This window comes from Heteronotia binoei, chromosome 8, assembly GCF_032191835.1.
Source record: "Heteronotia binoei isolate CCM8104 ecotype False Entrance Well chromosome 8, APGP_CSIRO_Hbin_v1, whole genome shotgun sequence".
In the NCBI taxonomy this organism is placed as follows: Eukaryota; Metazoa; Chordata; class Lepidosauria; order Squamata; family Gekkonidae; genus Heteronotia; species Heteronotia binoei.
The window spans coordinates 101,510,108-101,536,351 of record NC_083230.1 but is presented as its reverse complement, the minus strand read 5'-3'; the positions used below and the strand labels follow the sequence as shown (position 1 = coordinate 101,536,351).

At 45.5% G+C, this 26,244-nt stretch overlaps 1 protein-coding gene across 7 annotated transcripts in view; it reads right to left on the bottom strand.

Moving 5' to 3' along the window:
• IQSEC3 (IQ motif and Sec7 domain ArfGEF 3) overlaps positions 1-26,244 on the bottom strand; it is a 268,326-nt gene that overhangs the window by 39,690 nt on the left and 202,392 nt on the right. For all 7 annotated transcript variants that reach the window (XM_060245739.1, XM_060245740.1, XM_060245746.1 and 4 more), the window contains exon 4: positions 20,408-21,501. In XM_060245739.1, the coding sequence (XP_060101722.1) occupies positions 20,408-21,501 (1,094 nt within the window). The remainder of the gene's footprint in view (positions 1-20,407; positions 21,502-26,244) is intronic.

The following is a 26,244-nucleotide window of genomic DNA, read 5'->3' as shown; positions in this document are numbered from 1 at the left end:
GAGATAGGGTTCCCAGTCTCCTGCTGGGAGCAGGGGTTCCCTTGGTTTGGGGGCCCCCAACCCGCTGACATGGAGCTGGCCCCTAGGAAGATCCCTGCCTCCAGCCATAGAGTTTTTAGCCAAATTGCTAGAGTGTCCCCAATGTGATGTGCCTGGCGTGATGACATCACTTCTGGATGATGTCATCACATGAAGAACCATCCCCCGCCTGCAGCCCTACCGTAAGTCAGCTGCAACTTGACAACATTTTACACACACATTGTAGGGGAGAATCAGGTGAGGCCAGGAAGGATGTATGACAACAGGGCAAAAAGATATAATCACCTTGCTAGGGAAAGCCCAATCTTGTCAGAGCTCGGAGGTCAAGCAGGGTCAGCCCCAGTTAATATTTGGATGGGAGACCAACAAGGAAGTCCAAGGTCACTATGCAGAGGCAGGCAATGGCAAACCACCCCAGAACGTCTCTTGCCTTAAAAACCCTATAGTGTTGCCATAACTTGACAGCGATTGGTGGCACTTTCCACCATCATGTAGGGATTCAGTTCCAAGAATGGACCCTTCTCACAAAACTCAGGATTTTGCTGTTTCACTTCTACATATCTCATCCTGCACTGATTGTAGTACAGACATCAGACAGCAAATGTCTCATTTAGAAGAAGACGACTGCAGATTTATACCCCACCCTTCTCTCTGAATCAAAGACTCAGAGCAGCTTACAATCTCCTATATCTTCTCCCCCCACAACAGACACCCTGTGAAGTGGATGGGGCTGAGAGGGCTCTCCCAGAAGATGCTTTTTCAAGAGCAACTCTGTGAGAGCTATGGCTAACCCAAGGACATTCCAGCATTTGTAAGTGGAGGAGTGGGGAATCAAACCCAGTTCTCCCAGATAAGAGCCTGCACACTTAACCACTACACCAAACAATTAATTCATATAGCTTCCTCTCCAAAGGAATAAGCTGTACTTAAACTGCTAAAAGAACTACAGTTCCCAGGATTCCTCGCAGGGAAACATGTAATTTAATTTTGTTTTGTTTTGTTTGTGGTAGAGAAATGGCAGCCACGCAAAGCTGCTTAAATTGCCTTGGGTTTCAAATGTTTGCTTTTGTGATTAGTGGGGTGCTGCTTAATTATTATTGTAGCCTTTGTTTGTTCCTTTTTTGCCATCCAGTCACAGATAATTTATGGCAGCATCTGGTGGGGTTTTCAAGGCAAGAAACATTCAGAGATAGTTTGCCTCCATGTCACAACCCTAGAATTTCTTGGTGGTCTCCCATCCAAATAACACCTTCTAGGATGACCCTGCTTATAAGTTGCCTAAAATTTTCACAATAATAAACCATAAAGAGGGGGGTCCGGATTTGTGGTCCGACACGATATTTGAAAATTTAGTGCCACATCTCCCTAAAATGGACCCAGTCCCTCAGTGAGACTCCAGTGATTAATCATCATTTCTATTCTTGCTTGAAGCTGAGTTTCTGTGCTATCTAAGCAGAAGTCACAGAGCTGCACACAGCAGCTGTGGAGTAGGCAGTTTGCCAATATCGTCCCTTGTCTCCCCTTCAGCACCACGCACTTCATTCTTGAGCCTGAGCTGTCTCAGGATTCAGCTGGCAATTTTCCCTCCTTTTTTTCTTTTCTTTTCTGAAATGCTCAGCAAGGTTGGCCACCTGCTATGGAATTCCTACAGCTCCCCTGGCTTCCCCTTCCGCCTACAGAGATGGTCGCCCACGCAGCAGATAACAGCGATCAGAGCAACACCGCATAATGAGGTTTTTCTCTCCATGCCAGGAATCCCACCCACTTGCCGTGGGCTGTGTTTTTGTTTGAAGTGCCGAGTTACACAAACGCAGCCCATCAATTCACGGGCGCTTGTCACCATTCAGAATATTACTCAATAATGGCTCGTGAGGGGAGAGAGATGATTGACGACGCCGAGAAGCAGGCCAAGGAAGAGACCTCTCGGGTCACATAGACCCAATTTTGTGCTGGGCAGCAGTTATAATAACGCGGTAGGTAAGCCATCGATGTTATTAAATCCTGTCAGGTAGGTTTATGTAACCAAGCAGCCTGGCATTTATTAGTGGGAGCAATAAGTATTGTTGTTCTGTGGGGACCGTTTCCTATAACTGAGGACTCATATATGCAATCACACAGTGAAAAGGAATCACATTAAAGCCCATTCGGCAACCAGGTCATTGTTTTTATTATCACTAAGAATATTGCACAAGAGGTAATTAATTCCACTGGGAGAAGTTGGAGGGGAGGGGGAGACCAAGCTGTGATTGTGATTCAAAATTAGGTGTGTGGTGGTGGGGGAGGGGGGGGAGGCAGCAGGATGGAATATGCTGTTAATGCTCATCAGAAAAACCTTACCTATAACTGATGATCTTTGAGTGGTCATCTGTGCATTCACACCCATGGGATCAGGGCGCCAGTGCCGATCCCGATTGGTACATTAAAAAGCCCAGGATTTTAGTGCTCAGCAGCCAATGGGTATGCGCAGAGCCCCTATTGCACATGCCCGCTGGGCGGGGCACAGATATCCTACCAGTTCCTTCTGACCACTGACGAGAATGTTTGTTTTTTTTTACTAATATCAGCAAAGAACTGACAGCAGTGAGGAAGGAGGGCGGGTGGTATGAATGCACAGATGACCACTTGAAGGTCATCAGTTACAGGTAAGCAACCTGTTTATCTTCTTTGTGGTCTCTGTGCTTCACACCCATGGGAGACTAGCAAGCAGACCTACCTGGAGGAGAGTGATGGAGGTCAGATCTAGGTAGCCGCCTGCAACACTAGATGTCCCAACTGAGCGTTCTGATGGTGTCGGATGTCCAGAGCATAGTGCTTCATGAAGACATGCGGCGAGATCCAGGTTGCCGCTTTACAGATGTCAGACAGCGAAGCACCCTGAAGAAAGGCTGTTGATGTAGCCAATGCCCTTGTAAAATGTCTTCAGATAGGGCCCGGATAGGGCTAGCAAGTAGCACAACTTGATTGACTCTGTCAGCCACTTGGACAACCGTCGAGCAGAGATCTTGCTGCCTTGACTGGGTGTAGCATAGGAAATGAACAAGTGAGGGTCTTTCCTATAGGGTTTTGTTCGACTTAAGAAGAACAGCAAAGCTCTCTTTACATCTAGAGAATGCAACCTCCTCTTTTCTGGAGAAGAAGGGTTAGGGAAGAATGTCAGGAGTGTGATGTCCAAGTTCAGAAGAAAATCAGAGACCACCTTGGGAAGAAAAGTGAAGTCAGGCGCAAGAGACACCCCGTCATCATGGAAGCATAAGTATGCAGAATCGGAATGGAGTGCCCTGCATTCTCCCACTCTCCTAGCTGAAGTGATGGTGACAAGGAAGGCTGTCTTCCAGGACAGAAGATTCAATGGACAGGTCGCCATGGGCTCAAAGGGTCTCTCCAAAAGACCAAGGACAAGTCCCAAGGAGATGAGATCCGCTTAGTGGGAGGGTGCAAACGCAGCAAGCCCTTCAGAAAACGTTTAGCCAGCAGATGGGCAAACTCAAAGCAATTGTCTATAGCCTCATGGGGGGCAGAGATAGCTGCCAAGTAGACACAGATTGAGGAGTGGTTAAGTCCAGAATCCACTAAGGACAGCAAGAAATCAAATATCACAGGCAATCCCACTTTAGCCAGATTGTGAGAATTCGCGAAGCGGGTGAATTTTTGCCATTTGTAGTTATAAGATTTGCGTGTAGAGGGTTTGAGACTATTTAGTAGGACATGCTGCACTCTTGTTGACAAGCCAGAGGAACAATCCTCCATGCCGTCAGCTTGAGGTGAGGAACATTGTGATGAAGTAGCTTCCCCCCTTGTAGAGACAGGAGATCTGGTTCCGGAGGGAAATGATGATAGGGTCCTCTAGACAGGCCCACCAGCACGGGAAACCAACTCTGAAGCGGCCACCAGGGCATTATTAGTATGCAGTCTGGATGGTCGAGCAGTATCTTGTTGACCACCTTGGTCAGTAACGGCAGAGGTGGAAATAGGTAGAGGGATAGGTTGTTCCATGGAAGTAGTAAGCTGTCCCCCAGCGAGTTCTTGCCTGTGCCCCCCTGGAACAGAACGACGGGCACTTCTTGTTCTGGGCTGTTGCAAATACATCAATCTTGGGCTGGCCCCAGCGACTGAACACTGGTGACAGATTTCCCACTCTTGAATCTGAGCAGTTCCCCTGCTGAGGGAGTCCGCTTGTACATTGAGGTCCCCTGGTAGCTGAGTTGCTACAATGAAGGTCTGCAGGCTGATGCATTCCCCCCAAATTTCCATAGCTAAAGCTTCCTCGAGACAGTCCCACCCCCCCCCCCCCCCGTCGATTGATATAACTGAGGGCTGTTGTGTTGTCTGTAAGGATAGCAACTGTGCATTGAGTTATGAAAGGGCAGAATGACCAGAGGGCATATTGAATTGCCAGTAGTTCCAAGAAATTTATGTGGTGTTGTAAGAGGGAGGGGTGCCAGGGGCCCCCCACGCAGAGGCCATTCAGGTGAGCATCTCATCCCCAAAGGGACACATCTGTCGTCACTGTTACCGATGGGGGAGGAAGGTGAAAGGGTACACCTTATAAGATATTTTCCTCCTGCTTCCACCAACCCAAGGATTGAAATACTGCCTCAGAAATCCAGAGATTCCGAAGAGGACTGGCTGATTGGCGGCAATGTCTTAGGAACCAAAGTTGAAGAGTCCACATGTGCAACTTGGCGAATGACATTACATTGGTTGTTGCCACCATAAATCCCAAGAGGCGCTGGATCTGTAGAACAGTGCGTGACTTCCTCATTTGTAGTATGTTGATCAGGGACACAATGTCACTTGCCCGCTGTCATGGGAGGAAAGCTCTATGGACTCCGGTGTCCAGCACCGCTCCAATAAACTGTACCCTCATAACCGGGGTTAGATGAGATTTTTTTAGCATTTATTTTCAGGCCTAGCCTGGTGAGAAGACCAAGGGTGGTTTCCAGGTGTTGAAGGAGGATGTCCTGCGAACTCGCCACCACCAGCCAATCTTCTATGTACGGGAACAATACTACTCCCTGGAGACAAATGTAGGCTGCTACTATCACCATAGTTTTCGTGAATACTCTTGAGGCAGTAGACAAGCCAAAGGGACGGGCCTTGTACTGGTAATGATCGGCCCCAATAGCAAAACAAAGGTACCTCCTGTGGCGAGGGTGGATGGTAATATGGAAGTATGCCATCCTGTAAATCCAGGGTGGCCATCCAATCTCCCGCTTGATTAAAGGTAAGATGCCTTGCAGTGTCAGCATACGGAATTTTTGATACGCGATGAATTCGTTCAACCCCCGGAGGCCCATGATGGGCCTTATCCCTCCATCCTTCTTGAGCACTGCAAAGTAACGGCACAATGAGCACAGGAGTCGACTCGATGGCTCTCTCCTAGGCAAGGCAGGCAGAGCGATTTTACTTCCACAAAGCACACAGCATTTGAAGAACCCCCAATGCTTGTCCATAGACTGTACAGGGAAGCGAAGATCCAAGAATGGGGGGCGGGATATACCCCGGAGGGTTGGAAAAGTCACTAACTATTGTCCTTTTTTTTAAAAAAAAAAATTTAAACAGGAACCAAAGACAAAGGTGAAGAAAAGACAAAATGAGCAGAAAAAAAGACAAAGGTAAGTACCGACTGGAGCTGCAGAAGAACAGACTGTTCAACGTGGCGGTCAGAAGAGAACTGGCAGGATATCTGTGCCCTGCCCAGTGGGAATGCGCAGTAGGGGCTCTGCGCATGCCCACTAGCTGTGGAGCACTAAAATCCCGGGTTTTTTAACGTTCTGATCGCAATCGGCGCAGGCACCCTGATCCCATGGGTGTGAAGCACAGAGATCATGAAGAAGATGCAAGGATTTCCTTATTTATGGAAAGACCCAAGGTCAAGTCAGGGGTTTTCAGTGCTCAGCAGGGTGGCCATATTCTGGAAATTAAGGTACCCTTTTTTATCATGCAGTTTGGAAGAGGGGAGCCTGCTTTATTCATGAGAGTTAGCATGGTTTAGTGCTTTAGAGCAGCATACTCTAATCTAGAGAATTGGACATGATTCCCTACTCTACCAAATGCAGCCAGCTGGGTGACCCTGCGTCAGTCATAGCTCTTTCAGAGCTCTCTCAGCCCCACCTACCTCACAGGGTGTGTTGTGGGGAGAAGAAGGAAAGGAAATTAAGAACATAAGAGAAGCCATGGCCCATCCAGTCCAAAGCTATGTCACACAGTGGTAAAAAAAAACCCAAGTGTCATCAGGAGGTCCAACAGTGGGGCTAGAAGCCCTTCCACTGTGTCCCCCCACAAGCACAAGAATACAGAGCATCACTGCCCCAGACAGAGAGTTCCAACAATAAGCTGTGGCTAATAGCCACTGATGGACCTCTGCTCCATATGCTTATCCAACCCCCTCTTGAAGCTGGCTATGCTTGTAGCCGCCACCACCTCCTGTGGCAGTGAATTCCACATGTTAGAATACTTCCTTTTATCCATTCCAACCCGACTGCTCAGCAATTTCATTGAATGCCCACGAGTTATCATATTGTGAGAAAGGGAGAAATGTACTTCTTTCTCTACATAAGAGAAGCCATGTTGGATCAGGCCAATGGCCTATCCACTCCAACACTCTGTATCACACAGTGGCCAACACAAACACATTGTGGCTAATAGCCACTGATGGACCTCTGCTCCATATTTTTATCCAATCCCCTCTTGAAGCTGGCTATGCTTGTAGCTGCCACCACCTCCTGTGGCAGTGAATTCCACATGTTAATCACCCTTTGGGTGAAGAAGTACTTCCTTTTATCTGTTTTAACCCAACTGCTCAGCAATTTCATTGAATGCCCATGGGTTCTTGTATTGTGAGAAAGGGAGAAAAGTACTTCTTTCTCTACTTTCTCCATCCCATGCATAATCTTGTAAACCTCTATCATGTCACCCCGCAGTTGACGTTTCTCCAAGCTAAAGAACCCCAAGCGTTTTAACCTTTCTTAATAGGGAAAGTGTTCCAAACCTTTAATCATTCTAGTTGCCTTTTTCTGCACTTTTTCCAATGCTATAATATCCTTTTTGAGGTGCGGTGACCAGAATTGCACACAGTACTCCAAATGAGACCGCACCATTGATTTATACAGGGACATTATTATACTGGCTGATTTGTTTTCAATTCCCTTCCTAATAATTCCCAGTATGGTGTTGGCCTTTTTTATTGCAATCGCACACTGTCTTGACATTTTCAGTGAGTTATCTACCACGACCCCAAGATCTCTCTCTTGGTCGGTGTCTGCCAGTTCACAACCCATCAACTTGTATTTGTAGCTGGGATTCTTGGCCCCAATGTGCATTACTTTGAACTTGGCCACATTGAACCTCATCTGCCATGTTGGCGCCCACTCACCCAGCCTCAACAGATACCTTTGGAGTGCCTCACAATCCTCTCTGGTTCTCACCACCCTGAACAATTTAGTGTCAGCTGCAAACCTGGCCACTTCACCGCTTACTTCCAACTCCAGATCATTAATGAACAAGTTAAAAAGCATGGGACCCAGTACTGAGCCCTGCGGCACCGCACTGCTTACTGTCTTCCACTGAGAAGACTGCCGATTTATACTCACTCTCTGCTTCCTATTAATTAGCCGGTTTTTGATCCACAAGAGGACCTGTCCTTTTACTCCATGACTCTCGAGCTTACTAAGGAGCCTTTGATGAGGAACTTTATCAAAAGCTTTCTGGAAGACAAGGTAAACAACATCTATTGGGTCCCCTTTGTCCTCATGCTTGTTCACCCCCTCAAAGAACTGTAACAGGTTAGTGAGGCATCTCTATCCCACGCATAATCTTGTAAACCTCTATCATGTCACCCCTCAGTTCACATTTCTCCAAGCTAAAGAGCCCCAAGTGTTTTAACCTTTCTTCATAGAGAAAGTGTTCCAACTCTTGAATGATTCTAGTTGCCCTTTTCTTCACTTTTTCCAATGCTATAATATCTTTTTTGAGGTGCAATGACCAGAACTGTACACAGTACTCCAAATGAGGCCGTACCATCGATTTATACAGGAGCATTATGATACTGGCTGATTTGTTTTCAGTTCCCTTCCTAATAATTCCCAGCATGGCGTTGCCATTTTTTATTGCAATTGCACACTGTCTTGACATTTTCAGTGAGTTATCTACCACAACCCCAAGATTTCTCTCTTGGTCAGTCTCTGCCAATTCACACCCCATCAACTTGTATTTATAGCTAGGATTTTTGGCCCCAATGTGTATTACTTTGCACTTGGCCACATTGAACCTCGCCTGCCACGTAGACACGCACTCACCCAGCCTTGACAGATCCCTTTGGAGATTGTTTTAAGCCAATCTGAGACTCCTTTGACTAGTGGAGAATGGAATATAAAAACCAACTCTTCTCTTCATCATCTTATTTATTTACTCCATATATATCATACTTTTCTCCCTCCCCCATAATATCCCCACCACAACCCTCTGAGATAGGATAGGCTAAGAGGATGTGACTAGGTCAAGCTTCCATGGCAGAGAGAGGATTTGAACATAGAGTCTTCCAGAGTCTGGCCTGACATTCTGACCACAACACTACTCAGGCATTCAAACAGCCATCCTTTCTTTATTCTCAGGACCAGTGCTAGGCAACAGGTAAGTGACAATTTCTATATTACTAAGAGAATCAACATATATATTCATTACAACAGCATACTGTAGTGGTTAACAGCAGCTTTGAGTAGTGGTTAAGAGTGGTAGACTCTAATCTGGAGAACCAAGCTTGACTCCCCACCTCTCCATATTAAGCCAGCTGGGTGACCTTGGGGCAGTCACAGTTCTCTCGGAACTCTCTCAGCCTCACCTACCTCACAAAGTGACTGTTGTGGGGAGAGGAAGGAAAGGAGATTGTAAGGCACATTGAGAATGCTTAGATCAGAGAAAGGAAAAGGGAAGGTCCTCTGTGGGGTGACATTGCTTTCACAACGTTTTCATGGCAGACTTTTTACGGGGTGGTTTGCCATTGCCTTCCCCAGTCTTTTACACATCCCCCCCCCCAGCAAGCTGGGTACTCATTTTACCAACCTCAGAAGAATGGAAGGCTGAGTCAACCTTAGGCCAGCTACCTGAATCCAGCTTCCGCCGGAATCGAACTCAGGTCGTGAGCAGAGAGTTCAGACCACAGTAATGCAGTAGTGCTGCTTTACCACTCTGTGCCACGGGGCCGCTAGAGTAGAGAAAAGCAGAATATAAAAACCTACTCTCCTTCTAGAACAGTCTCTTCCTCCTATGGACTCACAGCAGATTTGCAATCTGGGACTGCCTCTTAGATTTCATTAATGCCAAGCATGAATAATACTAATGCCAGATAGTTGACTCACTCCATAGGATGCAGGTAAGTAGTCAGGTAGGTCAAGCATCTCCAGTCCTGGGCTGGTTTCAGATGAGCAGCTTGTGGCAGCTGCCTCCTGGCTTTAAAAAAAACTGGCACAGTTTGAGGCACCAAGTAGACAGTGCACACCCAGCTGCCAAAAGAGGCATGAGCTGCACGCCTGTGCACTTGGCACTTGCATGGCACACCCCAGCCATTCAGATGGCCCAGAAATGTGCCATGCAAGGCTTCAGCAGTTTAAGAACATAAGAGAAGCCATTTTGGATCAGGCCAATGGTCCATCCAGTCCAATGGTCCATTTTTTGTTTACATGGGAGAATTCTGAAAATTAATTCAGGAACTGCAGATTTTTACATAAGAACATAAGAGAAGCCACGTTGGATCAGCCAATGACCCATCCAGTCCAACACTCTGTGTCACACAGTGGCCAAAAAACCCCAGGGGCCATCAGGAGGTCCATCAGTGGGTCCAGGACACTAGAAGCCCTCCCACTATGCCCTCCCAATCACTGTCAATACTTGCAGCCGCCACCAGCTCCTGTGGCAGTGAATTCCACATATTAATCACCCTTTGGGTGAAGTAGTACTTTTATCAGTTCTGACTGCTCAGCAATTTCATTGAATGGTAAGATTGTATAAACTGTTGCATCATGATTCTTTTGGCATGGTAGTTTATCAATGTACAGGAATGCATCTGCATTTTAGTAAAATACTGCATGAAAAGAATCTGGGTGTCCTCATATATACGATTATGACATGTGTGGATTGACAAAACACTGCAAAAAAAGCAGTCTTGAAGCGATCACATACATGATTGCAGTAAAATTACGATTTTCCATGTATTGTCAGTGTGAAGGCACAGATGACACAAATGAAATGAATAGTAGTAACCGGTAGTAACAGTAGTAACTTGGTGCTGGGGGGGGGGGGCAGCAGGAGGGCTTCTAGTGTCCTGGCCCCACTGGTGGTCCTCTCGATGGCACCTGGGTTTTTTGGCCGCTGTGTGACACAGAGTGTTGGACTGGATGGGTCATTGGCTGATCCAACGTGGCTTCTCTTATGTTCTTATGTAAAAATCTGCAGTTCCTGAATTAATTTTCAGAATTCTCCCATGTAAACAAAAAAATGATGAGTGGAAAGCAGGGGGAAAGAATTTCCAGTACAGTGAAGAAATGGTGGGGATTGGTTAATGTCCCTTTCATCTCCCGAATAACCTGTAGTTTCTCTGAGGAAAACATCTGTGCCTAGTCTTCTGAGAAATTTTGCTAGATGTATTGAACTCATTTTTCATCAAAATTCCACCAGTGGTTTACTTGACAAAGAATAAGTAAATTTGCCTTGCATTATTACATCTGTGTTCTAGTGACAACTCTAGGCATCCTTAAAGCAATTATATATGTGCCAGTTACTGTTAGAAATGGCATCAGCTCCCATGATAGTAGCTTGCTAGTTTACTAACAGTTTTCATAGTGAATCAAGCCACAGAGTGAAGGAACTTTTATCACCAGGATGTCCATTTGGAGCACCCAAACGAACCACAAAGCAAAGCATTTCCTTTATGTACACTCTAAATTAATAGGAGCACCTCAGAGCTACTCCTCAGATTGCGATATTTAATTTCACAGCAATATCCCTGCAATTTGCTTCCATAACTTAAAATCCTGGGCTGAAGTCTAAAGAGCTATTTTAGGCACACCCAAGAAATTGGGCAGAAAATCAACCTACATAGAGAATTCTGGAGGGTGCAACTAGCATCATGTATTTCCAAAATTGACTGCCAGCATAATTCTAACTGCACAGACTAAGAAGGTGGGTATATTCTGACATATGTGTGCAGTTGGGAAGGAAAGGCTTTTGGGGGACTTGAAATCAAAGCTAGGGGTTATAATCATCACTCCCTTATTAGCACGTGTAATAGGTAAACATTTGTTACAGTGGGCATGACCCAGGAAATTAAGTATGTACATTTCAGTGGGATTGTTATACCGATTCTGCATCGGGCTGCCAAACTACCAGGCAGGATGGGGTTTCTCGCACCCTGGAGGTCCCCAACTCACCAACCTGCACTGGGCCGGTGGGGGGATCCTCATCCAATGTCACTGGCATGATGATGTCACTCACAAGTGACGTGATTGCGCCGGTGATGTTGTGTGCTGGCCACTCTAGCAATTTGGAAGGGAAAGCAGAGTTTTCACAGAAGCTCCTAGAGTGGCTGCCATGCAACGTCACCAGCATGATGACATCACTTGCTAGTGACGTCATCATGCTGTGCATGTGGGGAAAAGTCCCCTGCTGGAGGCCGTGGGGGACTTGGTAATCCTAATTCCACAGTTACTGTTGCTTCTCCCCTGGGCTTCTGCATTCATCGGATCAAGCAATCCATTCTCCACCAGTTGCTGCATAGGTGATTTTGATCTGTGGCTCCCTCCAATTCTCCCTGCGCCTTCCCAATCTCTAAAAAAACAAGATTAGGAAGGCATGAAAATAATTGGAGGGAGCCATGGGTCAAAATGCATCCATGCAGCAACTGATGGGGAATCTAACTCTTAATCCGATGAAAGCAGAAATCCAAGGGTGGAGCAACAGCAATTGTGGAATCAGTTTTACAGTGCAATCCTAAAGAGACTGACTTCCATGGAGTTAAAAGAGTGGTAACTTTGCTTAGGATTGAACTGTTCAGTATGTGTTCCTCTCTCTCTCTCTCCCAGCTCATGAATGGGATTGAAAAGTGTCAATCAGCGGTTGTAATATGCTGAGGTCATGTTCTGGCAGGCCACATTAGCCAGCAATTATTTGGAATTGTCGCCAACCCCTGATGTCCCTGAGTCAGAGGGGTCATTCTCCTTTCATGCTGGGTTGAGCGGGAAGAAACAAAAATCTCTCCTACTGCTTTTGGATATCTTTCCAAGTTCTGTGGAGTGTGCATGCTGGAGAACCTGGAAGGAGAACAGGGTCAGACGTGGTCTCTCTCTTTCCTATTCAGAAAAGAGAGAGAAAGAGAGCTCAGGTCAGAATTGTCTGCGGTGTATAAACATGTTTCATAAGAGGAAGAGATTCTCACTTAACAGTAGGTGACCAGAAAGACATTTCAGATTACTGCTGGTCACCTAGCAACCACTTTTGCAGTCCTCTATTAGTGCCTGGAGTTTTTAGAAAACTTTCCCATGCACACATTTACATAGGTTTCACTTGTCTCTAGAATACCTTTCATTATGTGTCTATTTAAAATCAAAATCACAATACTACAACCAGAACACGTGTTGTTCCATTGATTACTCCTGTAAGACAAGCAAGATATGACCACATAGGAAAATCTTGCAATGCAGCGCTCAGTACTGCAGTCTTGTAATGCTAAATAGCATTACTCAGCAAACCCTCTTTTCTCTCCATTCCTTGATAAAGAATCCAGAAAGACCGATGCCTGGCTTACTCTGGTCTCAAACAAACTGAGGAATAATTGTGACATAAAGGCTACAATGACACAAACACACAATAATGCATTTTCAATCCATTTTCAATGCACTTTACAACTGGATTTTACTGTGTGAACTGGCAAAAATCCAGTTGCAAAGTGCATTGAAAGAGGTTTTAAAGTCCATTATTGTGTGTGTGTGATTGTAGCTCAAGAGTGCGAGGAAAAGCTGAAGGCAGCAGGAAAAGAGGAGGACCCAACATGAGATGGATTGACTCAATCAAGGAAGAGAGGGTCTTCAGTTTGCAAGACCTGAGCAAGGCTGTTAACGAGAGGATGTTTTGGAGGTCAATAATTAGTCCTAAGGGAAATCAACCCTGACTGTTCCCTGGAAGGTCAGATGCTGAAGCTGAAGCTCAAATACTTTGGCCACCAAATGAGAAGGGAGCACTCCCTGGAGAAGATCCTGATGCTGAGAAAGACAGAAGGCAAAAGAAGGGGATGGCAAAAGATGAGCTGGCTAGACAGCGTTACTGATGTAACAAACACGAATTTGAGCAGACTTCGGAGGATGGTGGAAGACAGGAGGGCCTGGCGTGACTTTGTCCATTAGGTCACAAAGAGTCGGACTCGACTGTGCAACTGAACAACAACAAAACTCCTAGGTTTGCCATAAATCAGAAGCAATTATCACATACGCAGTTGTGATGTATAATGTCTGTGAGAATTGTCAGAGCCTTGACAAGAACATGAGGCACTGAAAGAACAGGATTCCTTCCATCTGTCTACCTGGCTGGGTGTTCTTCTTCTCTCAGACTCCAAACTTCAGTCATAGGTTGATTTCACCCAAGGACGATTCCCCATTTCCCTCTCACAGCTGTTAAAATTAGGGCTGCCAAGCTCCTGCTGGGGGCGGAGGATCCCCTGCCCAGGAGGGCCCCAACCCTCCAGCAGGGAGCAGGCCTCCAAGGGGATCCCTGCCCCTGAAGAGCTCTGCCAGCACACGCCATCCCCAGCGTGATGTCACCCTGAAGTTACATCATTGTGCAGGAGACATTATGCGGGAATGCTCTAGGACTCATGCTAAAAACTCTATGGTACCATAGAGTTTTACTGCGAATCCTAGAGCATTTCCAGTGTGAAAATGCAAATGGTGGCAATAGAGCTTCCACACACCAGAATTCCCCCCCCCCTGCACTTTCCCCTGCACTTTCCCCTGGCATTTCCTCTACTACCATCAGTGTGCTTTCTGCAGTGTGGTTTGGTATAGTGGTTAAGTGTGTGGACTCTTATCTGGGACAACCAGGTATGATTCCCCACTCCGCCACTTGCAGCTGCTGGAATGGCCTTGGGTCAGCTATAGCTATTGCTGGAGTTGTCCTTGAAAGGGCAGCTGCTGTTGTGGGGGGAGAAGATATAGGAGATTGTAAACCACTCTGTGTCTCTGATCCAGACAGAAGGGCGAGGTATAAATCTGCAGTCTTCTTCTTCTTTTGTTTAAATTGTCATTAAAACACAATAGCAATTTTTTAATGGCAAAAGGCCCATCAGAAGTGGAAAGGAATTATGAGGGGAAGGAAAATGGTCCCAGATAGGGCATCCAATGTGAGCAGAAAGGTGAGGAAATCTGCAGGTTCGCATCCACACTTGCTCCTGACCTCCTTTTGGTATGACCTTTCAGGAATGAGTGCACCAAAGCAGGTTTGGGGAAAGCAACAATGGAGAGATCCTGAATGTACTGAAAGTAGGTTTTGAAAAAGCATCAGTGGAAAGCTGAAGAGCTACAGCCATGCCAGTAAAAATCCAGAAAGCTGGAGGAAGCATAATCATGTCATGTGATAGCAAAAAAAAAAAAATAAACTACAAACACTGTGGTATGGTGGGTAGGGATGCACTGCTTAAAAACTTTGTCAGGTCTGCTGAAGAGATTATCTTTTTTTAAAAAGGGCGATGATGCCCTCCATATTCACTCTGGTAGGCCATTCCAAAGGATGCCAAAAAGCCTGTGTGACCTGACAAATGCTAGAAGTGTTCAAAGTAGAATTGGGGAGTTGGAATGTTTAGTGTTGGGGGGAAAACATAGACATTGTGGGAATTTCAGAAACTTGCTGGAATGAGGAGAATCAGTGGAACATGGTGATTCCTGGATATAAGTTATATCGGAAGGACAGGGAGGGAAGGGTTGGAGGTGGGATGGCTCTGTATGTCAGAGAGGGTATACAGTCCAGTAAGATTGAGGTCAGAGAATTAGATTCCCTTCTAGAAATGCTTTGGGTCAAAATAGAAGGCCCAAAAGGAAATTTAACTATAGGAGTTTGTTAGCGCCCACCAAATCAAAAGATAGAGGACGATTATCATAGGATGGAAGGATTAAAGATAGCGACTAAACGTAAAAACTGTGTCATAATAGGTGATTTTAACTGCCCGCAGATTGATTGGGTCAATATGTGTTCTGGTCAAGAGAAAGAGATTGAGTTTCTAGACGCTCTCAATTACTATGCTATGGAGCAGATGGTCACAGAACCTACCAGGGGTGGGGCGATCTTGGATTTGGTCTTAAGTAATGCCCAAGACCTGGTGAGAGATGTAAAAGTGACTGCACCACTTGGGAGCAGTGACCATAATGTTATTGATTTCATCATTTGTATAAATACAGAGTTGCCCCAAAAGATCAGAACAACCACGTTTTACTTTAAAAGGGGTAAATTCTCTGAGATGAGGAGGCATGTGAAGAGGAAACTGAAAGGAAAGGTAAATAAAGTCAAAACCCTTGGGGAAGCTTGGAGGCTATTTAAAACTACAATCCTAGAAGCTCAGATAAAATATATACCACAAGTTAGGAAAGGCACAAACAGGTATAAGGAAAAGCCTGCATGGTTAACAAAGTAATGGAAGCTGTAAAAGGTAAGAAGGATTCCTTTAAGCGGTGGAAAGCTAGTCCAAGTGAGATTAATAAAAGGGAACACAGGCTGTGGCACATCAAATGCAAGACTGATCAGGCAGGCAAAAAGGGACTATAAGGAGCATATTGCAAAAAACATAAAGACCAACAATAAAAATTTCTTCAAATATATTAGAAGCAGGAAACCAGCCAGGGAGGCAGTGGGGCCCTTGGATGACCAAGGGCTAAAAGGATTGCTGAAGGAAAATGGCCGAGAAGCTGAATGCATTTTTTGCCTCCGTCTTCACTGTGGAAGATGAAAGTGTTTGCCCACTCCAAAACCGTTAATTTTGGAAGGGGTGTTGAAAGACCTGAGTCAGATTGAGGTGAAAAGAGAGGAGGTCCTACAACGAATTAAAAACTAATAAGTCACCAGGTCCGGATGGAATACATCCAAGAGTTTTGAAAGAGCTCAAAGGTGAACTTCTGGATCTCCTGACAAAAAACATGTACTCTTTCATTGAAATCTGCCTCCGTTCCTGAGGACTGGAAAGAAGCAAATGTCACCCCCATCTTTAAAAAGGGTTTCAGAGGAGATCCAGAAAATTACAGGCCAGTCAGTCTGACTTCAATACCGGGAAAGTTGGTAGAATCCATTATCAAGGACAGAATGAGTAGGCACATTAATGAACATAAGTTATTGAGGGAGACTCAGCATGGGTTCTGTAAGGGAAGATCTTGCCTAACCAACCTGTTACAGTTCTTTGAGGGGGTGAACAAACACGAGGACAAAGGGGACCCAATAGATGTTGTTTACCTTGACTTCCAGAAAGCTTTTGATAAAGTTCCTCATCAAAGGCTCTTTAGTAAGCTCGAGAGTCATGGAGTAAAAGGACTGGTCCTCTTGTGGATCAAAAACTGACTAATTAATAGGAAGCAGGAAGTGAGTATAAATGGGCAGTCTTCACAGTGGAGAACGGTAAGCAGTGGGGTGCCGCAGGGCTCAGTACTGGGTCCCATGCTCTAACTCATTCATTAATAATCTGGAGTTGGGAGTAAGCAGTGAAGTGGCCAAGTTTGCAGATGACACTAAATTGTTCAGGATGGTGAGAACCAGAGAGGATTGTGAGGCCCTGTACTAAGAGCCCTATAAGCTTCAGAAGGATTGTCTACATCAGGGATGTGTGGCCTAATATGCAAAGGAGTTCCTGCTACAAAAAAAGCCCTGGGCAGACTCTAGTTTGCAGGACAGTTATGAGGGAGAGAGGAGGAACTATCCTCCCCCGCAACCCCAGCTTCTCAAAGCAAGTGATAAAACTTGTAGCAAATAAATAAATAAATTGATAAGCAGGCAAGGTCTGGCAAAGGAAAAGTTACATCTTTTACTAGGATATTCTGAGCAAAAATACTCAGCAGGAACTGGGCTTTTGCTGGGGAGTGTATAAAAACTCAATGTTTGCAGAATTCTGTGTATGCTGGTAGCCCTCACATGACTGCCTGCTACTTCTGGTGGTGATTGTGGTTCATTGGTCATTTTGTAGAAAAAGAGGTGCCGGAGCTCATCAGCACAACTCATTTGCATAACTCACTTGCATATGCCACACACCCCTGACATCACCGGAAGGTGTACTAAATTAGATCAGCTTAGCATCTGAAGGTTACATCTTGTTAGATCGGGAAGGAATTCTGAAAGTCCTTCCTTCCATTTGTTAGATGGGTTGGCCTCCCCTGCTGTACCATCATGTCATACCATCATCACTGCTGAAAAAATTATACTATTAATATAGTATTGCTATTTCATCATTATTCGGACTGTTTGTTACTGACAGGGGCCAGTGGGTTATGTAACAATATACATCGGGGAGTGTGGCCTAATAGGCAAAGGAGATTAGATTCTGAGCTCAATGCTGTAACTGATTTTATTATGATTTTAGCTGTTTTTGATTGTTTTGTTTTATTATTGTATATTTGATGTACTCCACTCAGGGCCCCCATGGGGGAATGGGCGGAATATAAATAAACTAATACTAATAATAACAATTTACCTTAAAATGCTTCTTGAATTAGAATTGTCATAATAAAACCTTACTCTCATCATACTTTTTAAAATTACTTTCTCCTATGTGGTCTCAGTGGCATGATGAAGATTCCCATCTGTCTGTTTTGGTAATTTTCCCATTTTTTGTGGCAGAAAATATTAAGACAGTTTGTCAAATCTTAGCGTTCAGTAAAATCCTCACAGGAGGTTTGAACAATGGAGCCCAGAAGCAAGTATGGGGGGGAGGGGTAAGAAAGAAAAAACACAATAAAATTTAGAGGTTCCAGAGCTCCGCTCCTGTGAGCTGCTGCCCAAAATGAGGCCTGACTGTTATCATGAACAAGTGGCTACCCCCTAACCAGTGTAATGGGTGTCATGGCTTCTCCAGGGAGACAGCCTTCTCCAAAAAATTGGGCTTCTAGACACCACACTGACAACACTAGTGTGCTTTCACACATGGAATAATGGCCTTTCAGTCCACTTCTATTGCACTTTGCAGATGGACTTCACTGTCTGAAATGCCAAATTCCACTAGCAGCCTAAAGTGCACTGAAAGTGGATTGAGTGTGCATTATTCAGCATTTGTGAAACAAACACCTTAAGGCAGCCCTCGTGTGGCTGCAATGCAATTCGTACAAAGTCACCCTAACCCTTCTGGAATACATCAGAACTGGCAAAGTGCAGTGAATAGACCTTCTGTTCTGGGCCAAGGAGATTCAGATCAAAATCCCAGGTTAATCATAAAGCTTTCTAGGTGACCCTGGGTCAGACACCTCTCTGTGTAGCCTATCTCACAGGGTGGCTATGATGACTTTAAAAAAAAAATGGCACTCTGAACTCCTTGGAGGCAGGGTGCAAGAAAATAAAAGGAGCAAAATAAATGTAACACAATTTCTACCTTCTTGGAGTAAATAAAAAGAGCAGTCTCAGAGGTAAGCCATCTGTTGCTGCCATTGAATGAAAGGAACAATAATCCATGGAAAAGAAATGTAGGATGAAGCTACACAAGGGCAAACGGCAACATTCCTTGAGGGTTTATTGTGGTTCAGACAGCCACACCATGAGTCAACAGACAGATCCAAAGCTCCTTTTTAACAAATTCGAAATGGAATGCTTTTGACCTCTGCTGACTCCCGTTACCAGGCAGCAGCTGTGCTTGCACTTTCTTACACTTACACCTATTTTTCACAGAACCTTGGCCTGAGTTGAGAAACAGACTAAATTGTCTCTGTCAGGTGCAAAATTCTACCAAAACCATGAACACAGCAGCCAAGATGTTCAGGCCAGACTAGCAAATCTTTGCGCAGTCTGCATGAAAAGGGAGGCAATTTTTCTTTTTTTTTTAAAGCCTCCTTTTGCTTTTTAGAGCCCACAGAAGGTAACTGGGATAGCTAGCCTTTCTTTCCACACAACCTGCTTGGATGACCATTAGGGATACATCTTCAGTGCTCTATGTGCTGATCCTATCAACACAGATTCTCTTTTTTTTTATCTCTCATGTCTGTAGTTGACTGTCAATACGGTAGCCAGATCATAATAGAACAGGGATCCCCAACCTTTTCAAGCCTGTGGGCACATCTGAAATTCTGATGTGGCATGATGGACGCAGCCACAAAATGGCTGCTGCAAAATGGCTGCCGCAGGAAGCATGCCAGCCACAAAATGTTTGCCACAGCTTAATTTCAGTAACAGTACAAAGATTTGCACTGTGGCAGCTGCTGTCAAGGCAAAACTTTTTTAAAAAAGCTGCGCAGCCAATTAAATTTCCAATAGCCAATGAGAAGCCATGGGGACCCACGTTGGGGATCCGTGTGTTCTTTTTTTCGCAGGAGTTCCTCTGCATATTAGGCCATGTCCCCCTGATGTAGCCAATCCTCCTAGAGCTTAGAGGGCTCTTAGTACAGGGCCTACTGTAAGCTCCAGGAGAATTGGCTACATCAGGGGGTATGGCCTAATATGCAGAGGAGCTCCTGCTAGAAAAAGAGCCCTGTAAATCGATACTTGGGGTCCCCACAGTTGACTAGGGTTGCCAAGTCCAATTCGAAAAATATCTTGGGACTTTGGGGGTGGAGCCAGAAGACTTTGGAGGTGGAGCCAGGAGCAAGGTTGTGACAAGCACAACTGAACTCCAAAGGGAGTTCTGACCATCACATTTAAATGGACCGCACACCATTTAAATGCTTTCCCTCCATTGGAAATCATGAAGGATAGGGGCACCTTCTTTTGGGGCCCATAGAATTGGACCCTCTGGTCCAATCCTTTTGAAATTTGGGGGGTGTTTTGAGAAGAGTCGTCAGATGCTATGCTGAATATGTGGTGTTTCTTCCTCAAAAAGCAACTCCCCAGAGCCCCAGACACCCACAGATCAATTTTCCATTATACCCTATGGGAATTGGTCTCCATAGGGAATAATTGAGTGCCCAGCAGACATTTCCTCCCCCCCCCCCAACTTTCTAATGACCCTGAAGCAGAGGGAGGATCTCCAAATCGAGGAATTCCCTGCCCCCACCTGGGGATTGGCAACCCTACAGTTGACTGAACTCCTGAATATGAAAGTAATGTCACTGGAATGAGCTTAACGTGATTATTTCTAGTAACCTAATGTTGTCATGAACTGAGGGAAACCCAAGAGAGATTAAATTTAGTAGTAGTACTAGTAGTAGCCACTTACATGTTAAAAAGGTTTAACCCAATGCGATACAGCCGTTTCCTCATGGTATCTGTGGAAAGAGTAGGCGATTTGCAGCTGGCTGGGTTCTCACAGTGGTACCGTGGAAGGCTGAGGATCATGGCCTGCAGGGCTTCCTTTGAGGACAACTCGGAGGCCGACTTGGCTGAGGTGGAAGTGCTGCTACTGCTGAGCTGCTCTGAGTTGTCTGCGTTCTCGGCCTCTGAGCCCTTGCTCTGCCCTGTCTCATTGTTTGAGTCAAACTGGAGCTTCTGCATCACCATTTGCTCTGTCTCCGTCTCCCCTCCCCCCAGACCGTTGGTGTTGACATTCACCTCAGCTATTGTATGACTGTTCTGGAGGACTGCGGATTCAGGCTGCCTTTCTGGGGAAGCTGGAGGCTCTTTGCCCTTCTTTCCTTCTTCCTCTGGGATTTCTTCAATTTTGGCAGATTGAGAAATCCCAGCCTGGGTGTTGTTAGTGAGGCAGTTTGCCATAGACACCGAGGTAGATGAGGAGACGGAGATGTTCTTGTTATCGATCTGGACAGTGACGTCACGGAAGGCCATCATAAGAGTGCTGCTGCTCTTGGGCAGTGTATCTGGCAGCAACCCTTCCTCCTTCTGTTGGTCCTTCAGTTCAGCTTCCAAGTCTTGGTTGGGCTGCATTGCACTAGTACTAAATGTTTCTCTTATCTGGTAGGAGCCGCCATCTTGAAGGGAACACATCGTCTTCAGGCTCCATGTGCTGAGGGCATCGTCGATAGATTTGGCCAAAGACTGGACTTGCTCAGTGAAAGAGTCCTCCAGTTCAGTCAGTGCCCCACTGATTGTGGCAGGCAAAGATGGGGATCTCACCAAGGGGATGCCGACAAAGTTGTATCCTTCGACCAGGGCTTTCTCAGCAGAAAAACTTTCAGAGTTCTGGACTCGGACTTTCCTCAGAGAAATTCGTCGAGGCATGCGGCTTTCCAGGAGCGAGTTCCGTATCTTCTCAAAGTTTTTGCTGAGCTGGTACTGGCGGAAGGCCGTCTGGATAGTGCAGGCTGCCCTCCGAGAGACCAGGTGGCCCCCATATTTGTGCTCTAGCATTTCGACCTGAAATACACAAAACAAGGTTTTGTTAATTGATTTCTGAAGAGTTTCCATGACCTCAATTTACAAACGGATTACTTCCTAACGATACTCTCAGGGACTCAATACTGCATTCATTCCCGCCCCCCCCCCCCCCCCGCACTGCGGTATTTTGAAAACTATGCTCTGCGCACAAATTCAGTGATGAAGGAAAATTCAGCCTCTCTTCACTGTGGTGCCTTACTTTCTAACCAGGATACAACTATAGGAGTCTCAGAACACTGACTGGGAGTTTGTGTACTCTGTAATTCCAGCTATTTTAGTCTTGTCAGGTATTCCACCATAATTATTAAATATATTTTAACCCAACCTAGCAACTATGCAGCGGAGGTAATGCAGAGTACAATTTTAAATACATCAGAAATGTTAAACTAATCCAAAATATTAAGTACTCAAAGTTCAGCTCCCACCAACACACTGCCAACTAAAGCAAGGTCTTCCCTTGCTTCCAAATATAATATTTACCAGACCTGCTTTGCTACAATCTTTTTGAGAAGGTGCATATTTTTAAAGGTCCTCCCAATATCAGTGCCATTTTTCTTGTCAGCTCCTTGTGGTAACCATTTTCAACACTGCACCACTAGATGGCTTTCTGAGGACTTAACAAAAAGGCTATTGCATTATAGCACAATAATATAGTGGTTCCCGGCCTTAAAGAGGTCTGGCTGTCCTCATTGAGGGCCAGGGCCTTTTTGGTCCTGGCCCCAATCTGGTGGAACTCTATGCCAAATTCAACCTCACTCTTGTGAATTCAGCCCAGGTTAACCACATAACAATTCCTTTAGTGAATGGGATTACTATTTTGTGATCTGGATTGATCCTCTCAGATATCCAAATTCAATTGATATCTCCAAAATTACTGTTGTCCCTTACACCATTAGTTATAGGATATAGATAATGTTTCACATACTGATTAACAAGAGAAAAGCAATCAACCAGAGAAGAAAGAAACAATGAGAGGGGCTTGTTTCACCCCCTTCCCCAATGATCTGAAAATGTAAAATGAACAAGTGAGAATAGTCACATGAGATCAATGCCATGAGGTGTGAAATTATAAAAGAATCCCAGCTGGGATACTTAATAATATGCACACAGTGAAAAACCACTGCGATACTCAAAGACAACAGTGACTAACAGTGTTGATCTTGAACAGGCAGTGTCTGCTGGATGTGGAACATTGTTCAAGAAGTCCTAGGTTGAATCCCCGACATCTCCAGTTAAAACAGGGGTGTCGAACTCATTTGTTATGAGGGATGGATCTGACATAAATGAGACCTTGCTGGGCTGGGCCATGCCAAGCCATGTGTGTACCTATTTCAGATTATGTAGCAGCAGGGGTCATTTTGTAGAAAAAAAGGGATTGTTATGCAGCTGCACATACTATTCAATGGACAAGGAGGTGGAACTCTCAAAAGGAAGAGGTGAAACTCTCAGAAAGGTTCAAGAGCTGTGCTCCTGTGAGTTCCCACTGAATCCGAGGCCTGAGTAGCAGAGATATAAATTTTATAAAGAACACAAATATATGTTTTTTAAAAACTTAAAACATGCTTAAAACGTTAGCACTCATTGATCTTAAAGCTGCTTTTTTTAATTTCTCCTATGGGATCCAGGGAACTGGGCATAGGAAGCTCTGGCTCTTTCCTTCCTTCCCCAGGGGACCAGGAGGGGAAGGGCCTCAGCCAATAAAAGGAAGAGAGGCTTGGCTCAGTAACTCGGCTGTATGATTGAGAGAGCCTGGCAAAGCAAGCTATTCCTCCCCCTTTCCTCCCCTAGAGGAGCCTCAGCCAATGAAGAAGACAGAGGTTTTGCTCTGTAGCTCCTGTGCAATTAAGCTGTTATGCAGCTTGCTGTTATGCAGAAGGAAGCAAGAGAGAGGGAGACAGAAGCAGATAATAGCCAGATGCTCGGGGGCCTTATAGGAGCCTGATTCGGCTCCCAGACTGTGTGTTTGACACCCCTGAATTAAAAGGATCAGTTAGTTTCAGTTCTCCTGAGGCTCTGGAGAACTGAAACCAGTCAGAATAGACAACATTGCCCTTAACAGTGGTCTGACTCATGTGTTCATCTTCCTCAACTTCATGTATTCATCTGCCTCAATATCCAGTCCAGCATTTTAGAAGAATTCTTGCCCAAAGTTCCTCTTTCTTATTACTTCCTTGTAAAAACTTAGCAAATGGACCAGTGGAAGGTGCTTTCTGTCTTCTTCATAGATCATGCCAGCGCTGACCCTGATGAATGATCACCAGATGATGGTGGTGGTGGTGTTGATGCAGATGATGGATGATGGTGCTGAAGAAAGCTGGGCGGATGAGCACTAATGATCTCTGCAGAGATTTGCGGCTGATGTATTGAGATAGGGGCAGGTTTCTTCTTTTGCTTGATAAAGGACTTTGTTATTTTAAGCTCCTTTGAAAGCTGGTGTTTGTCAAATTACAATAAAAAAGTGAGGGAGGAGCGAGGGAGGGCCAGGCAGTGGAGGTCAGCCTTGCATTAATGAGCATGTTATCGTAAGGACATCACATTGCTCATGCCGTTCTAGGAACTTGGGCCTCGGTCTGCCCTCAATAACCATTTAAGACATCATATAGCATGACCCTAAGACTTCCTCAAGCAATGCTTTAGATGGATTTCTCTGCCATCGCCCCCTCGAGTGATTATTCAGGTCCTTTATGAGTATATCTAACTACTGAGAAAGGTTTTTCAAAAAAAAAAAATGATAATGAAAAGTAGCAAACAAATCTTAAGCATGAGTCCTCAGAGAAAGCTCATAATGTGTGGAATACAGAAAAGGGGGAAAGGACAGTTCATAATGTGTTGAACTGGGGGAAGGAAAGGAAAAGCAGATCAGAAAAAGGAAAGATTTTCCTCCCTCAGTGTGGCATTGAAGATTTCCAGGCAAGACATATTTAGTTCTAGTTGATCCATCAGTATTGATGGGGTAATGATTTGCTCCCAGAGGAGTACCACCTCACCTGGCCATACTATTTTGTTTGTATCATGTATCATATCCTGACTTATCACCCTGGACTCAAGGCAGCTAATACCACAACAACAAGTTGCAAGGGTACGAAACACAGAAACATAGAGTTGGAAGGGATCCTCGGAGTCATCTAGTCCAACCCATGGACAATGAGGAAATTCACAGCCCCCCTACTCCCCTAGTGACCTCTTCTTGATGCCCAGAGGAAGGCAAAATAAGACTCCAGGATCCCTGCGCCAGTCTGGCCTGGAGGAAAATTACTTCCTGACGCCAAAATGGTGATTGGCATTACCTTGGGCATATAAGAAAGGGCCACAAAAGGAGGGCACTGGCTCATCCCTTCCTGCCTTCCCTCTCACATTTTAACAAAATCCCTAGTGAGTCATCCATGTCCCTTAACGAAATAAAAACAGCACATGATAATACACATCCAAATCTGCCAGAAAAGAGAGAGAGTTCACTTTCCATCCTTTGAAAAGGACTGTTTTCCATGTTTTCTTAAATGCAGCCAATGGAGACGGCCTCCATGAAGCCTGCCAGGTGACCTTGGGCTAGTTCTCTCTGAACTCTCTCAGCCTCACCTACCTCCATGATTTTTTTTTGTAGCAGGACCTCCTTTGCATCTTAGGCCACAAACCTCTGATGCAGCCAATCCTCCTGGAGCTTACAGTAGGCCCTGTACTAAAACCGCTGTAAGCTCCTGGAGGATTGGCTACATCAGTGGTGCATGGCCTAATATACAAAGGAGTTCCTGCAAAAAAAGGAAAGCCCTGCTTACCTCACAAGGTGTCCGTTGTGTGCAGAGGAAGGGAATGTGATTGTAAGCCACTTTGAGACTCATTAAGGCAGACAAGAACAGGTATAAAAACCTAGTCTACTTTTTGCACCACTAACCTGTTTAGCCACTGATAAGGTCTGGTCCAAGAGTGGAGTCAGACCACTGGTGTTATCTAGTCTGGTGACTCTGCAGTCAAAAAGAGATTTTCAACTGGTGAACAGGCCATGATCTGTCCTAGCAGGTGTTTGAGCATCCCTGCTTAGAAGAACTCACCTTTCGCTTCTTATTCCCACCATTTAAATGAGAATACTACTCTTAATCTTCTTCGTGGTCTCTGTGCATCACACTGATGGGAGTAGGCGCCAGCGCCGATCTCGATCGGTAAACTTCAAAAGCTGCGGATTTCCGCGCCGACGTCCCAGTGCGCATGCCCGCCCCCCCCCCCCGCGCATGCTCACTGGGACAGGAGCGGACATCCCGCCAGTTCTCTTCTGACCGCCGCGCTGATCAGTCGATCTTCTTGCTACGGTCGGTGAACTTATCTTTGGATAAAAAATTTTCTTCTGTTTTTTCCTAGTTAGATAGCTGTAGTTCCTAGTTTAGTTGTAGTTAGTTAGTAAGTAGCTGCGGGAGAGTGGGGTACTTTTCCCGCCCTTTGGGGCCCCCTCTCCCTATTTCTTCGGTTTCCCGCCGTTTGCTTTCCCTCGCATGGAAAGACGGTGGGGGTTTTTTCGCCGCTGCTCCTCGTGTGGGAGTAAAATCGCCCCTCCGGACGGGCACGAACTGTGTTTGCTGTGCCTAGGCGAGAGACACCGTCCGGACTCCTGTCCTCATTGCGCCAAGTTTTCGCGCCAAACGAGAAAGAACAGGGCAGCCCGACTTGCAGCGGCCCTGATGGAGCAGGCCCTTTTTCCACCTCGCCAGCAGGAGCAGGCGGAGCAGCCCTCCG